Raw genomic sequence first — 15,286 nt, forward strand, 5'->3', positions numbered from 1 at the left:
CCACCATCATACCATTCACCACCACCATACCATTCACCACCATCATACCATTCACCACCACCATACCATTCACCACCACCATACCATTCACCACCACCATACCATTCACCACCACCATACCATTCATCATCATCATACCATTCACCACCATCATACCATTCACCACCATACCATTCACCACCACCATACCATTCATCATCATCATACCATTCATCATCATCATACCATTCACCATCATCATACCATTCACCACCACCATACCATTCACCACCACCATACCATTCACCACCATCATACCATTCACCACCACCATACCATTCACCACCACCATACCATTCACCACCATCATACCATTCACCACCACCATACCATTCACCACCACCATACCATTCACCACCACCATACCATTCACCACCATCATACCATTCACCACCACCATACCATTCACCACCACCATACCATTCACCACCACCATACCATTCACCACCACCATACCATTCACCACCACCATACCATTCACCATCATCATACCATTCACCACCACCATACCATTCATCATCATCATACCATTCACCACCACCATACCATTCACCACCACCATACCATTCACCACCACCATACCATTCACCACCACCATACCATTCACCACCACCATACCATTCACCACCACCATACCATTCACCACCACCATACCATTCATCATCATCATACCATTCACCACCACCATACCATTCACCACCACCATACCATTCACCACCACCATACCATTCACCACCACCATACCATTCACCACCACCATACCATTCATCATCATCATACCATTCACCACCACCATACCATTCACCACCACCATACCATTCATCATCATCATACCATTCACCACCACCATACCATTCACCACCACCATACCATTCACCACCACCATACCATTCATCATCATCATACCATTCACCACCACCATACCATTCACCACCACCATACCATTCACCACCACCATACCATTCACCACCACCATACCATTCACCACCACCATACCATTCACCACCACCATACCATTCACCACCATCATACCATTCACCACCATCATACCATTCACCACCACCATACCATTCATCATCATCATACCATTCACCACCACCATACCATTCACCACCATCATACCATTCATCATCATCATACCATTCACCACCATCATACCATTCACCACCACCATACCATTCATCATCATCATACCATTCACCACCACCATACCATTCACCACCATCATACCATTCATCATCATCATACCATTCACCACCATCATACCATTCATCATCATCATACCATTCACCACCACCATACCATTCACCACCACCATTCCATTCATCATCATACCATTCACCACCATACCATTCATCATCATCATACCATTCACCACCATCATACCATTCACCACCATCATACCATTCACCACCATCATACCATTCATCATCATCATACCATTCATCATCATCATACCATTCATCACCATCATACCCTTCACCACCATCATACCCTTCACCACCATCATACCATTCACCACCATCATACCATTCACCACCATCATACCATTCACCACCATCATACCATTCACCACCATCATACCATTCACCACCATCATACCATTCACCACCATCATACCATTCACCACCATACATCATCATCATACCATTCACCACCATCATACCATTCACCACCATCATACCATTCACCACCATCATACCATTCACCACCATCATACCAATCATCATCATACCATTCATCACCACCATACCAATCATCATCATACCATTCATCACCACCATACCAATCATCATCATACCATTCACCACCATCATACCATTCACCACCATACCATTCATCATCATCATCATACCATTCACCACCATACCTCATCACCATACATCATCATACCATTCACCACCATACATCATCATACCATTCATCACCACCATACCATTCACCACCATCATACCATTCATCACCACCATACCATTCATCACCACCATACCATTCATCATCATACCATTCACCACCATACCATTCCATTCACCACCATACCATTCATCTGCATACCATTCATCTGCATACCATTCATCATCATACCGTTCATCATCATACCGTTCATCATCATACCGTTCATCCCCATTCATCACCATTCCATTCATCACCATACCATTCATCACCATACCATTCATCATGTTCGAACAAACAAAGCACTGCAGCAGTTTATTTTCCCCCATAACCAAACAGCCTTTCACTGTCATAACTCAGATAGTCAACCCACCCTTTTAGTCTGCATAAAGGAGGTCCCACAATGCCCCATTAACGGCATTCATTACCCTGCACAAACTAAAAGCCTGTACATGAAAAAGGGCTTCTGATAGGCTGAGATAACTGGGCCTTGTTTGCAGGCTGACTCTCATACAGACGACAACAGAGGATAGAAATGAACAACCTGTCAGTGGTAATGTTTCACTAAGAGATATGTTCATGGTACATCTTAGTTACTTTTTAGGAAATAATTGGGAAATCAGGATTGTGAAGATTGGAGTGTAGGTATGAGTGTGTGTGACTTACCTCTGTACTGGCCGGGCCCTGTGGTGGCTGGGGGCCTTGGGACTCTTCTTCCTGCTCGGCCCCTCCTGCTGTCCTAGACAGCACCTTGTCGATATCCAGAGAGTCCATGCTGGATGCAGACGCAGAATTAACGCTGGACCTCGAGGAGTGGCCCCCCGCCTCGTGTTCACTAACCGCGCCAACTGAGCCCGTCCTCCGGTGTTGCGAGGACGAGGAACCCGCCGAGGGCCGCCGGAGGGTGGCAGAGGAGTAGGAGGAAGAAGTCTGGTGCGCCGCTTCGTCCATGCTGAGTGACGCCCGCTCTAACTGGGCCGTGATGTCGTCCAGCGAGAAGTTCGATGCAGACGGGCGCCCTTGGGTGTTGGAGCTGCCCCCTCGGACAGTGGAGGCTGGTGACGCCCGGGTACTACTGCTGGTGCTGCCCCCGCTGCTACCCCCTCCACCGCTGCCAGTCTGCTTGGCACTGGCGCTGCGACCCCCCGGGCCTCGCTGTTGACATTTAGCCTGGCGGGCGGTGCCAGTATTGGGCTTGCCGATGGTGCTGAGCTCCTGTTCTATGGAACACAGGTCAGCCATCAGGGCATCCAGGTCTACGGTCTCTGTCGTCTGGTTCAGAGCCTCTGTAAGGAGGGGGAAAAGGGGAGTGTGAATCACCTTCTTTTGTATTCACACATGATAGTACACACATGCTAGTACAGACATGCTAGTACACACACACACTCAAATATTGATTTCATGAAAGCGTGACAGTTGAAAAGGTACTTTTGCACAGCAGTAAAGCAAGGTTGTTGTGGGTCACACAGGCATGTCACAGACACCATGCTCTGCAGGAAGTAGGTAGGGCATATAGGTCTGAGTGTGTGTGTCTTACCGTTGATGTTGTACATGGAGAAGCGGTACGAAAAGTTAGCCATGTTGGTTTCCTGTCTGAGAGGGGCCTTCTGGACTGGCTTCTGTGGCTTCCCGTCATCCAGGCTCTGTAGAGGACAAATCACACTATCAAAATCACCATCGTAAAGATATTCTCTGATACTTCTGTATACTTTTTAGGCCACTAGTTCTGAATGTAGCGCACACTAGCCAAAAGTAGTCCAGAAATTGCGTACTACGTCACAAAATCTTTGCTCTCTCGCTCTACTGTCTGTGTGTCTTGCTAGCTGTCACTCAAATGGCGAGGGGCTGAAGCTCATTGGCTGAAACTCAAACTGCTAGGGGACTGGCCCACGTGGGGGTAAATGTAGGGAAAATGGCACCACACAGATTCCAGAAAGTAGTTTTCAAACTAAGGATTTAATGGCTAATTGAGGTAAGACAGTAATTCTGCTCATAGATTGTGCATGTATGATCTACACATGAAACAATCCAGCCCAAAGCGGGAGGTTTAAAAAATGCTTACTAGTTGCCAAAGTACCGGCACATGTCTTTAATCCATAACAATACAAGACCAGACTTTAACAGGCTTGAAGGAAGTGGAAGTGGAACATGACTTAGCGAAAGGGTGGGTAACTAGGATAATATGGTTGCCGGGATACGGTTACCAGGATACGGTTGCTAGGGCACGGTTACTAGGTTACAGTTACATGGTTGCATGGATACTGTTACTATGATATTGTTGCTAGAATAGGATTACTTGGATATGGTTCGCTAGGATACCGTTGCCAAGACATGGTATCCATGACATAGCTACCAGGATATGGTTGCCAGGCTACCGTTGCCAGGATACGCCCATCCTCCCCTACTGTAATACCTGTGTGAGTTTGTCCAGCTCTCCCAACCAGGCTCCAAACATTTTGTCCAGGTCCTGGTCTTCCTTATCACTGTCCTCCTCCACTCCCCCGTGGTCCAGCTCATCATCAGACATATCAGCCATCTGGAAACAGACAGACAATACTTCATTAGACTATAGAAATCAATTACAATCAAAACGATTAAAATATTTAAATTCACGAGCACGCATGCATACGTGCACACGTTTACTAAAGAGAGAATTCTAAATCGCACAGTGGCAGCGATGAAACCACACCTTCACCAGCTCAGCCTTCTTATACACGTTACCATGGCAACCGCCAAAAGAGCTCTATAACGCAGAGGGATACGGCTGCGCAACGGCAGGAGGCTATTCCCTGTTGTGTCTGCCAGAGATACAGTACTCCACATGCTGGATGCCGTTGGAAGGCCTACTGAGTTGAGCCAAGGCCTATTCCCCACGAGTGGCTGCCCATACTGCTTTGGCTGTTGTGTACAGTAGTGAGCACTGACATGACCGCATGGCACGTTCCACATAGGCGCCACATCAATTCATAAAAGAACATTATGGCTTCAATAAACCCATCGTGCCTATGGTCAGACATTGGTGATAAGAGTCGAAGTCGACTGTCAGCCACAGCCAGTCATGAACTCTGCCCCAAATCGTGCCCTATTCCCTTTATAGTGTACTTGGGCTTTGGTCAAAAGTCATGCACTATGAAGGGAATGGTGTGCCACTTGGGACGTAGCCATGGTATTCTGTATCACAGAGCCTCATCGTGCCGTCTAATGATAATGACAGAGCGCCCTCTTGTGGACAGATTAGAAAAAATACATTTCCCACCTTTTACATTGCTGGGATAATGACTCGGTGTTTAAATCATGTGCAGTGTCATGACTCAAAGCCACACCGGTAGAACTTGAGCTAATGACACTACAAGCCTTTAAAGGCCCTAGGGGTTTGTGTGTGTGTGTGTGTGCGTGCGTACATGCGTCACGGAAGGCCCCACTTGAAGCCCCTTCCCTAACCACCACCCACATCTGTGGCTTAACCAATCTCGAACCCCACTCCTTTCTGATCCACTCCAACCTCGGACAGACAGAAGCATATTTGACTAATAGCTGACCCCTTCACATCCTCTTCTGATACCATTAAGAGTATGACCAGTGACCCCTTCACATCCTGTTCCTATTGCATCACTTCCTGGTTGGATAGGGAGACATTTTAGTGGGGGAGTATTAGGAATGGAAACAGCATCGGATCTAGTCAGAGGAATGCCATCTTATCTTAATCTACTGACAGGCTACATGAGGACATGGGGAGGCAGGGCCACGCACAGTGGGACACAAGAAAACACTCCCTCGCACATGGCCACACACGCGCACGGACGCACACCCTCTACCACAGAACCGTAACCACAGATTTCAATGACTACGCCCGCCTCCGTCCTCTTTCTCCGCACGCACACACAATTCTCTGAGAGCGCAACTAGCGAGGGGTGAGACAGAAACAAGCACACACACGGCGACACAGGATCACAGGCTCAATGGCCCGGCAGCAGCGTGTGACAGTCACCTAAAGACACAAAAGGCCCAGTCTTTTCCCCACAATATTACCTACCCTGTGTTCCTACAGTACATGAACCCCTACAACAGCCAGACCTGGGTTCAAATAATATTTGAAATCTTTCAAATACTTTGAGCGTTTGCTCTAGCCTGCCGAGAGTGCCAGGGTTGGCAGTTTGGGGCCTATTCTATAGGTTCCATTGCACCAGGAGAGCTCAATCAAGCACAGATAAAGTATTTGAAATGATTTTCACATAGTATTTGAAGCCAGGTCTGATAGCAGCCCATTCAGATGGAAGAGTTAGAAGCTCAGGCCTCAGGTCATCTCAGTGGTGTTCCAGGGGGTATAGTGTTTCCCTTTAACCGTGCTGTGAGCCCCTTGATGGGGGACTGTACCAGACAACAGGACCCTCCATAGGTACATAGTTGACCCCTGCTTTTGATACGGTGTGCATCCTTGTTTTCCTTATCAGGACCCCAATGTCCTAACAATTCACCCGAATGTTTCGACAGGGTAGGAAAACAATAACTTTTTTTTGAAAAGGCAGGACAAGTTTCATGTCCAAAATCTGTTCAAATGCTATTTTAAGCTTACGGGTTAGGTTTATGTTTATGGGGTTTTAGTGTTGAAGAAAACATGATTTTTAATAGTCAAACATTTTTATTTCACATCACAAAAATAAAGCTGTGTGTGGGTGTGACCCGCAAACTGATCCAATATCAGCATTTCGAGCTCAATTGAGATTGTATCTGTACAGTATCATTTTCTGCAGCATCATGTCGGAGTGTGTGTGTGTGTGGTAGTGTAATGTAATATGTCTCAAAGAGAGGAGCACTGTGTTTAAGTGTGGAGAGAGCAGTGGAGAAGAAGGGCAGGAAGGGCTTGCTTTGAAAATCCACTCTTATTCCGCTGAGAGAGAGAGAGCAGAGAGGAAAGAGAGAAGACATGCTTCCCTGCATCTCTACCTCCAAATAGTTATTTTCTTCTGTGTTAACAGCTCAAAGAAAAAGTGATAGGAAGAAGCAGAAGAGAGAGAGAGAGAGAGGAAGGGAGAAAGAAAAAGCAGAGGGAGCAGGGAGGAAGGAACGAGGGAGCGAGCAGGGAGGGAGGAGAGTGAGGGAAAGAAGAGAGAACAGGGAGGGAGAAAAGGAATAAGGAGAAAGAAAAAGGGCTGAGTTGCAGTTACCATTCTGTGGTTAACCAGCCTGTGACTTGGGCCTAGTTCAGCTAAGTGTGTGAGTGGGCCTGGTGGGCACTGGCACAGGCCATAAACACACAAAAGTTCATGCGTGCAAAATACGCACGCACACACCAGCTGGAAAGGAGTCTGTTTCGTATCATGCGCGGACACATTCAAGACAGCTAGCTCACACAGAACCACCGTTGTGCGTGTGACTGTGCAGATTTACAGGCATGCTCAGTTACACGCACAGTCTTTCCACACTGTCTCTACAGCTGCCCAACCATCGCCCCCCTAAGACCCCTTGGCAATCCCAGTCAACCCTTTAGTTGGCATGGCCGCCATATATGTGATCCACAATGTACAGTGAACAGGGCGCACACCCGTGCGTGTGTATGTAGTAGCTGTGCGTGCGGAGTGGGGGGGTGTCAGCACAGGAAATGGCCTAATTTCCCCCCACGGGCTGTTCCATAACACCCAAGCATAGCTGTCAATCAAAAACCAGCATCGCCATGGTTACAGTGCCAGGGACAGGGCTTCTTTACAGCATGACATCATGGCGAACCGGGGAGGACAGGAAGAGGAAAAGAACAGAGTGAAATAAGCCTCCTTTCTGTTTGCAAAGAGTGCTGTGTCCGAAATGGCACCCTATGGGCCCTGGTCAAAAGTAGCACACTATATAGGGAATAGGGCGACATTTGGGATGCAACCATGGGATGGATTTCAGTCTTTCCTTGTAAATATGTAAGTCATTGGGTGTACTATCCCTTTCCGATAGGACCATAAATACTGCCTAGAGGCAGCTCTCCAAGCGGGCTGGTTGATCTGCGTTTCCCAACTACTTGGGGTTTGAATATGTTCATGTGACATTTGATTTCTACAAAGTACCCCACATTCAATAAAAACCGAAGTAATATCAAACTTCAGGTGGCCGAGGATGATTTGCAAAACCTCGCCACCATCGGACTCTACATAGGCAAGATATTTTTGCATACCGTTTCTGCCTAGCAGCTTGTGCACAATACTAAAATTACATTACCAGATATTTGAGGCAAGGGGCATTTCAATATAGCCTATTCTCATGACTTCGCCTACACCACCCGGCCAGTTTATTAGGTACACCACCCCGTTCACAAAAATGGATCGCTCCTACAGACAGTGAGTCACGTTGCCGTGGCCTGCTATATAAACAGGCAGACGGGCATCGAGGCATTCAGTTACTGTTCGATTTAACAGAATGGGCAAAACGAGTGACCTAAGCGACTAATGAGCGTGGAATGATCGTCTGTGCCAGGCGCGCCGGATCCAGTATCTCAGAAACGGCCGCCCTCCTGCGATTTTTCACGCACGACAGTGTCTAGGGTTCCCCGAGAATGGTGAGACAAACACAAACACATCCAGTCAGCGCCAGTCCTGTGGGTAAAAACGGCTCGTTGATGAGAGAGGTCATAGGAGAATGCCAAGAATGGTGCAAGCTAACAGGCGGGCCGCAAATAACGGCACAGTACAACAGTGGTGTGCAGAATGGTATCTCGGAATGCACAACTCTTCGATCCTTGTCACGGGTTTGCTATTGCAGCAGACGACCACGCCCTAGTTCCCCTGCTATGAGCTAAAAACAAGAAGAAGCGGCTCCAGTGGGCGCGCCATCACCAACACTGGACAACTGAGGAAAACGTCACCTGGTTCAACGAATCCCGCTTCCTGGTGCGTCATGCTAATGGCAGAGTCGGGATTTGGCGTAAGCGGTATTAGTCCATGAACCCATCCTGCCTGGTGTCAACGGTACAGGCTGGTGGTGTATCGCCGTCCGAATCTGCAGCAAGAAATCAGGCTGTTCAGGAGGCAAAAAGGGTCCGACCCGGTGCTAGATGGGTGTACCAAATAAACTGGCCATTGAATCCAGGTGAAAGCTATGATCCATGTTAAAGCTATGTTTTGTACTGAGTGTACAAAACATTATGAACACCTCTTTCCATGACAGACTGGCCAGGTGAACGCTATGATCCCTTACTGACGTCACTTGTTAAATCCACGTCAGATCAGTGTAGATGAAGGGGAGGAGGTGTGTGTCAAGAACTGCAACGCTGCTGGGTTAAAAAAGAATGGTCCACCCCTCCCAAAGGACATCCAGCCAACTTAACTGTGGAACGCATTGGAATAAACATGGGCCAGCATCCCTGTGGAATGCTTTCGACAACTTGTAGAGTCCACGCCCCGACGAATTGAGGCTGTTCTGAGGGCAAAAGACTCAAGCTGGCATATTAGATTTCAAATAGCCTAACTACACCAGCAAAATTGGCAAAAAGTATGTGGAATAACAGTAGTGTTCCTGCTGAGATAAGGACACTATTTAGTCTATATTTTAGCCCATTGTAGGGGATGGGAATTGTTGTAACGACAACAACAGCTTTTGGGAAAGACCAAATATATTAAAACAGGTAATAAAAATATCCGGAAGACATAGCCTAAAATCTCATCAACTGTGCCTGAAAATCATTTTGAAATCAGATCGTATGCGTTTGCCTTTCTACATCACGAGCATCGGAACCGTGGCTAACGCAAGTGGTGGATTAAATAACACTTTCAACAGCTAACTAGGCTACATTATCACGTGCTGTAATAAGGAGGCAGTCTGCGACAGGGAAAGTAATGACAGCAAATGAGTTTGTTGAAAATTGTGTACAAAACAGTGGTACAAGTTGCCGTGCTTCTCTTTTGGCAATTGAGTTCATAAACTGCCCGTCACAGCAAACTGCCAGCCACAGCATAGAGGATCGTTTCTTTATAAAAATGTGCATCCAATCGCCTTGGCCCCAGACCCTTACTAAACCAATTACAAGCTTCAATCTGTCACAGTGCAGTGGCAGGAAAACGATGGATCTCCCAGGTGAAGCTGCCACGGTTACAAATCAAAAACGTGTAAAAAGTCCAGTGGCCATTTGATTAACTGTTCAGCAGTCTTATGACTTGGGTGACTGGAGTCTGACACTTTTTGGGGCTTTCCTGACACCGCCTAGTATATAGGGCCTGTATGGCAGGAATCTTGGCCCCAGTGATGTACTGGGCCGTACGCACTACCCTCTGTAGTGCCTTTTACTGTCAGATGCCGAGCAGTTGCCATACCAGGCGGTGATGTAACCGGTCAGGATGCTCTCGATGGTGCAGCTGTAGATCTGTTTGAGGATCTGGGGACCCATGCCAAATCGTTTCAGTCTCCTGAGGGGGAAAAGGTGTTGTTGTGCCCTCTTCACCACTGTCTTGGTGTGTTTGGACCATGATAGTGCGTTAACGCACTGAATTGGATTAATTCGAAAATAAAAGCAGTACTTTTTTCAATAAGTGAGAAATAAAAGGTGTGGTGTGTGAAGATGGTCAAACGCATGTCTCACGCTTTTAAATCAGGATCCCAGGTGCTAATCAATTCACTTAAAGCTGTTAGAACACCTGCTACTAAGGGCATGACTGATTTACAACCGGGGGCATCACCACTACCTGAAACAGAGCAACAGTGTCTGTTCTATGTGAGTCATCACAACACAAACACCCATGGCCTTTTGCTTTTTAATGGTATCAGAAGAAGACTCTTTTCTCCTTCCCTCCCTCGCTCTCACCTTCCCTCAATCTCCAACACTTTTTCCTCCCACTATCCACCTCTGTCTCCCTCCGTGTCTCTCTCGGTCTCCCTCCGTGTCTCTCTCGGTCTCCCTCCGTGTCTCTCTCTGTCTCCCTCCAACACTCTCTCTGTCTCCCTCCAACACTCTCTCTGTCTCCCTCCAACACTCTCTCTGTCTCCCTCCAACACTCTCTCTGTCTCCCTCCAACACTCTCTCTCCGTCTCCCTCCAACACTCTCTCTGTCTCCCTCCAACACTCTCTCTGTCTCCCTCCAACACTCTCTCTGTCTCCCTCCAACACTCTCTCTGTCTCCCTCCAACACTCTCTGTCTCCCTCCAACACTCTCTCTGTCTCCCTCCAACACTCTCTCTGTCTCCCTCCAACACTCTCTGTCTCCCTCCAACACTCTCTCTGTCTCCCTCCAACACTCTCTCTGTCTCCCTCCAACACTCTCTCTGTCTCCCTCCAACACTCTCTCTGTCTCCCTCCAACACTCTCTCTGTCTCCCTCCAACACTCTCTCTGTCTCCCTCCAACACTCTCTCTGTCTCCCTCCAACACTCTCTCTGTCTCCCTCCAACACTCTCTCTGTCTCCCTCCAACACTCTCTCTGTCTCCCTCCAACACTCTCTCTCTCTCCAGGCCAGTGTGTCTAGAAGCCTGACAGTTCCTCATCTGTCTCCCATCACCACCGGGGTCAGAGCTGGGGCCACCTCAGGGTTCAGAGGTCGCCCCACTGGGGCTGTTGTGGTGTTAAGCCTCTGCCACAGTGGGAGGGGTACACAGGAAACACACACACACGGACGTCTGCCCCACACTAGGCCACCAGTTTGGGTGGGTCTGTGCCTCCGAGGAGGGAGAGAAAAGAAAGAGAGACAGCGGGAAGAGAGGAAAGAGACAGCGGGAAGAGAGGAAAGAGACAGCGGGGAGAGAGGAAAGAGACAGCGGGAGAGAGGAAAGAGACAGCGGGAGAGAGGAAAGAGACAGCGGGAGAGAGGAAAGAGACAGCGGGAGAGAGGAAAGAGACAGCGGGAGAGAGGAAAGAGACAGCGGGAGAGAGGAAAGAGACAGAGGGAGAGAGGAAAAAGACAGCGGAAGAGAGGAAAGAGACAGCGGGAGAGAGGAAAGAGAAAGGGGGACTGTTCTGGAAAAGCACTACTCGAAATTAAAGAAGGTAATGGCTGGATTCCAATGCTTAACCATGAGACTGGGAATAGAGAACAGAACAAACTGTCAATGTACTCTTGAGTGCTCAAGCTGGGCAAGAGCGAAGAGTGATTCAAATAGAGAAGGGAGAGGATGTGATGTTCGCCTATGGAGGGTCAAAAGTCAGCGTCATCGAAGGTCATACATGGGATGCTCACTGACAGTCAAGTCAGGAGGTGTATAACCCTAACCTGTAGCCAATGCATCTGTATATAACCACACACACACAAGCCGTATAAATGTGAATTTGAAACACTACATATTTCTCAATGACAGAGATAAATACAGGCCAAAGTTATATGGCATGTAGCCTAGTAGGACAAGTAGAACAGTGTTTAACCGGGCTGTTTGGTTGACTTCCGTGTAATCTGAATAGAAAATCAGCTAGCCACTCATGCTTCACATACAAACCAATTGACCCTATATAAGTATACTTGAAAGGGGGAGGCAAGGAGAGAGATAAGTGGCAGGTAGCCGAGCGGTTAAGAGCGTTGGGCCAGTAACCCAAAAGTCGCTGGTTTGAATGTCTGAGCCGGCAAGGTGGTCAAATCTGTCGTTTTGCCCTTGAGAAAGGCAGTTAATCCCCAACAACAACTGCTCCCCGGGTGATTAAGGCAGCCACTTGCAACACTGATACAGAGGGCTCAATGCATTAGACATTTCGGTTGAATGCGTTCAGTTGTGCAACTGACGAGGTATCCCCCTTTCCAAAAGAATGGTGAAAGACAGGGTGCACGGAGAGATGAGGATTGATAGAGCAGAAAGTAGAGAGAGAGAATGAGGGAGAAAGAATGGAAGGAGAGTTAGGCAGAGAGAGCAGGGAAGGAGTGAGCATGGGGGAGAGAAATAGGGAGGGAGCAAGAGAGAGAATGAGGAAGAGAGTGGGAGGGAGGGAAGGAGGGAATGAGAGAGAGAAAGCATTATGACAATTCCACAGAATGATAATGACAGAATGATAATGAAACTCATATTTTTCCACTTTAAAAATGTATGCACTGAACGTGAATTTAAATGAAGAGGGCAGAGTTCCAATTTCCACAGAGAATTTCACAAGAACACATTTACTTGAAGAACAGTACAGACGCAAAGTTCGGTAACAGAATGACGTTTTGTGCAGTTTGCGTCATCATAGTGTTCCTGTGGAATTGCCCATTACATCATAGATGAGATTACGTGGTACTCTGCAGTCTCCTCGTTAATTCACTTTGCATCCGAGTAGGAACAGAACATTGTTTATTTGGTTTGTTCTCAGCCTTGTCCTGGGTCCTGTTCATTAGAGCTTACCGGAGCAGAACGATTTGCAACGGAAAATGAGCGCTCGTTTCTTACTGAACAAGTTCAGATATTGCATCCCTTCGTTTTGGAACGTTCTCTGACGTTTCGTGCCCACTGGACAAGACCATGGTAAGCGTGAACGCAAGTGTGCGCGCGCACACATACACAGCTCACCTTTCTATACTAGCTTCACCAACACAGAGAATTGATAACCCTTTTATGATTCAAAAAGAGGAAGCAGTAGAGTCGGTGACTATGACGTAAGCTGTATGAAAACACTATTGTGCCATCATGAGTAATGGCGGAATAGATGTTTCTATAAACCAAACTTCTAAAATGGGTGTGGATGTAGTCTAATTTTGGCGTTGTACCCCACCCACCCACACAATGCTCTCACACACACAACCCCCTTGTGTGTGTTTTTGTCTGACGCAAGGAGGACCGAGGGGCTAATAAAACAGCAGTGACACATTGTCTCAACAGCTTCCTCCGTAGAAAAACATAACAGCCAGACACACGACAACCCATAATATTGTTTCTCAGTCTGCAACTCATTTTCTCTGTCTCTCAAACTTAAAACTCCACCCTGACCCCAATGTAGACGAGAGCCTTTTCAAGTCCAAAAATACATCAACATCACATCGTATCACGATGAATTCTCAAAAAGGAGAAAAATACTCTCATAACAGGGGAAGTTAATAACAATAAATGCCAATTAGAAGACACTTTTATCCAAAAAGACTTAGTCATGGGTCATGAGTGTATGCATTCCCCCGGAATCAAACCCACAATCCTGGCGTTGAAAGTGCCATGCTCCACCATCTAAGCCACACAGGATGAGTAACCGTCTCGAATTAAGTTGTCTTGCATTAAGGTAAAATGCTGAATTTCCCCTTTAAACCCACTACGCCATTCTGTAGCGGTAGATAAAAAAGGACGTTCCTGTGCGTTTGGTAGGGCTCAACTGTTGTCTGAGGGGGTGGAGGGGGTGAACACCAAGAACAAATAAAACATTTAGGGAGGCCTGCTGGGTTAAGAATAGCACTCCAGTGTGTGTGAGTGTGTGGTAATGGCACATTACAGAGTGGGTCCCATATTCCCAGCACCGCTAATTGTCCCCTGGGAAGTGTGTATCTCAAACTAAGGCTGCTATAGATGACAGTGGTTTGTTTTTCCTTACCATGAATACATTAATCTAATCTAGAACATTTAACACTGACTAAATGTAGAAAGTCTGCTTCAACAGCTATCGTCACTAGAGGTCGACCGATTCCTCGGGAATGGCCGATAACTTGAAATCGGCCCTAATTTTTCATAACAATCGGAAATTGGTATTTTTGGACACCGATTTGGCCAAATTTAATACCTTTATTTAACTAGGCAAGTCAGTTAAGAACACATTCTTATTTTCAATGACGGCCTAGGAACGGTGGGTTAACTGCCTCGTTCAGGGGCAGAACGACAGATTTTTACCTTGTCAGCCCGGGGATTCAATCTTGCAACCTTACGGTTAACTAGTCCAACGCTCTAACCACCTGCCTCTCATTGCACTCCACGAGGAGCCTGCCTGTTACGCGAATGCAGTAAGAATCCAAGGTAAGTTGCTAGCTAGCATTAAACTTATCTTATAAAAAACAATCAATCATAATCACTAGTTACCTACACATGGTTGATGATATTACTAGTTTATCTAGCGTGTCCTGCGTTGCATATAATCCATGCGGTGCGCATTTGCGAAAAAGGATTGTCGTTGCTCCAACGTGTACCTAACCATAAACATCAATTGCTTCCTTAAAATCAATACACAAGTATATATTTTTAAACCTGCATATTTAGTTAATATTGCCTGCTAACATGAATTTCTTTGTGTCACTTCTCTTGCAACAGAGTCAGGGTATATGCAGCAGTTTGGGACGCCTGGCTCTTTGAGAACTGTGTGAAGACTATTTCTTCCTAACAAAGACAGCCAACTTCACCAAACGGGGGATGATTTACCAAAAGCGCATTTGCGAAAAAAGCACAATCGTTGCATGACTGTAGCTAACCATAAACATCAATGCCTTTCTTAAAATCAATACACAGAAGTTATATTTTTTAA

The 15,286-nt window shown here is 46.9% G+C and overlaps 1 protein-coding gene across 4 annotated transcripts in view; it reads right to left on the reverse strand.

The window, feature by feature from the left end:
* LOC139566286 (ras-associated and pleckstrin homology domains-containing protein 1-like) overlaps positions 1-15,286 on the reverse strand; it is a 78,425-nt gene that overhangs the window by 33,440 nt on the left and 29,699 nt on the right. For all 4 annotated transcript variants that reach the window (XM_071387359.1, XM_071387358.1, XM_071387361.1 and 1 more), the window contains 3 exons: positions 4,346-4,468; positions 3,470-3,575; positions 2,599-3,218 (listed from right to left, as the gene is read on the reverse strand). In XM_071387359.1, coding sequence (XP_071243460.1) covers positions 2,599-3,218; positions 3,470-3,575; positions 4,346-4,468 — 849 coding nt within the window. The remainder of the gene's footprint in view (positions 1-2,598; positions 3,219-3,469; positions 3,576-4,345; positions 4,469-15,286) is intronic.

The sequence above is a fragment of the Salvelinus alpinus genome, chromosome 38, assembly GCF_045679555.1.
Source record: "Salvelinus alpinus chromosome 38, SLU_Salpinus.1, whole genome shotgun sequence".
Lineage (NCBI taxonomy): Eukaryota > Metazoa > Chordata > Actinopteri > Salmoniformes > Salmonidae > Salvelinus > Salvelinus alpinus.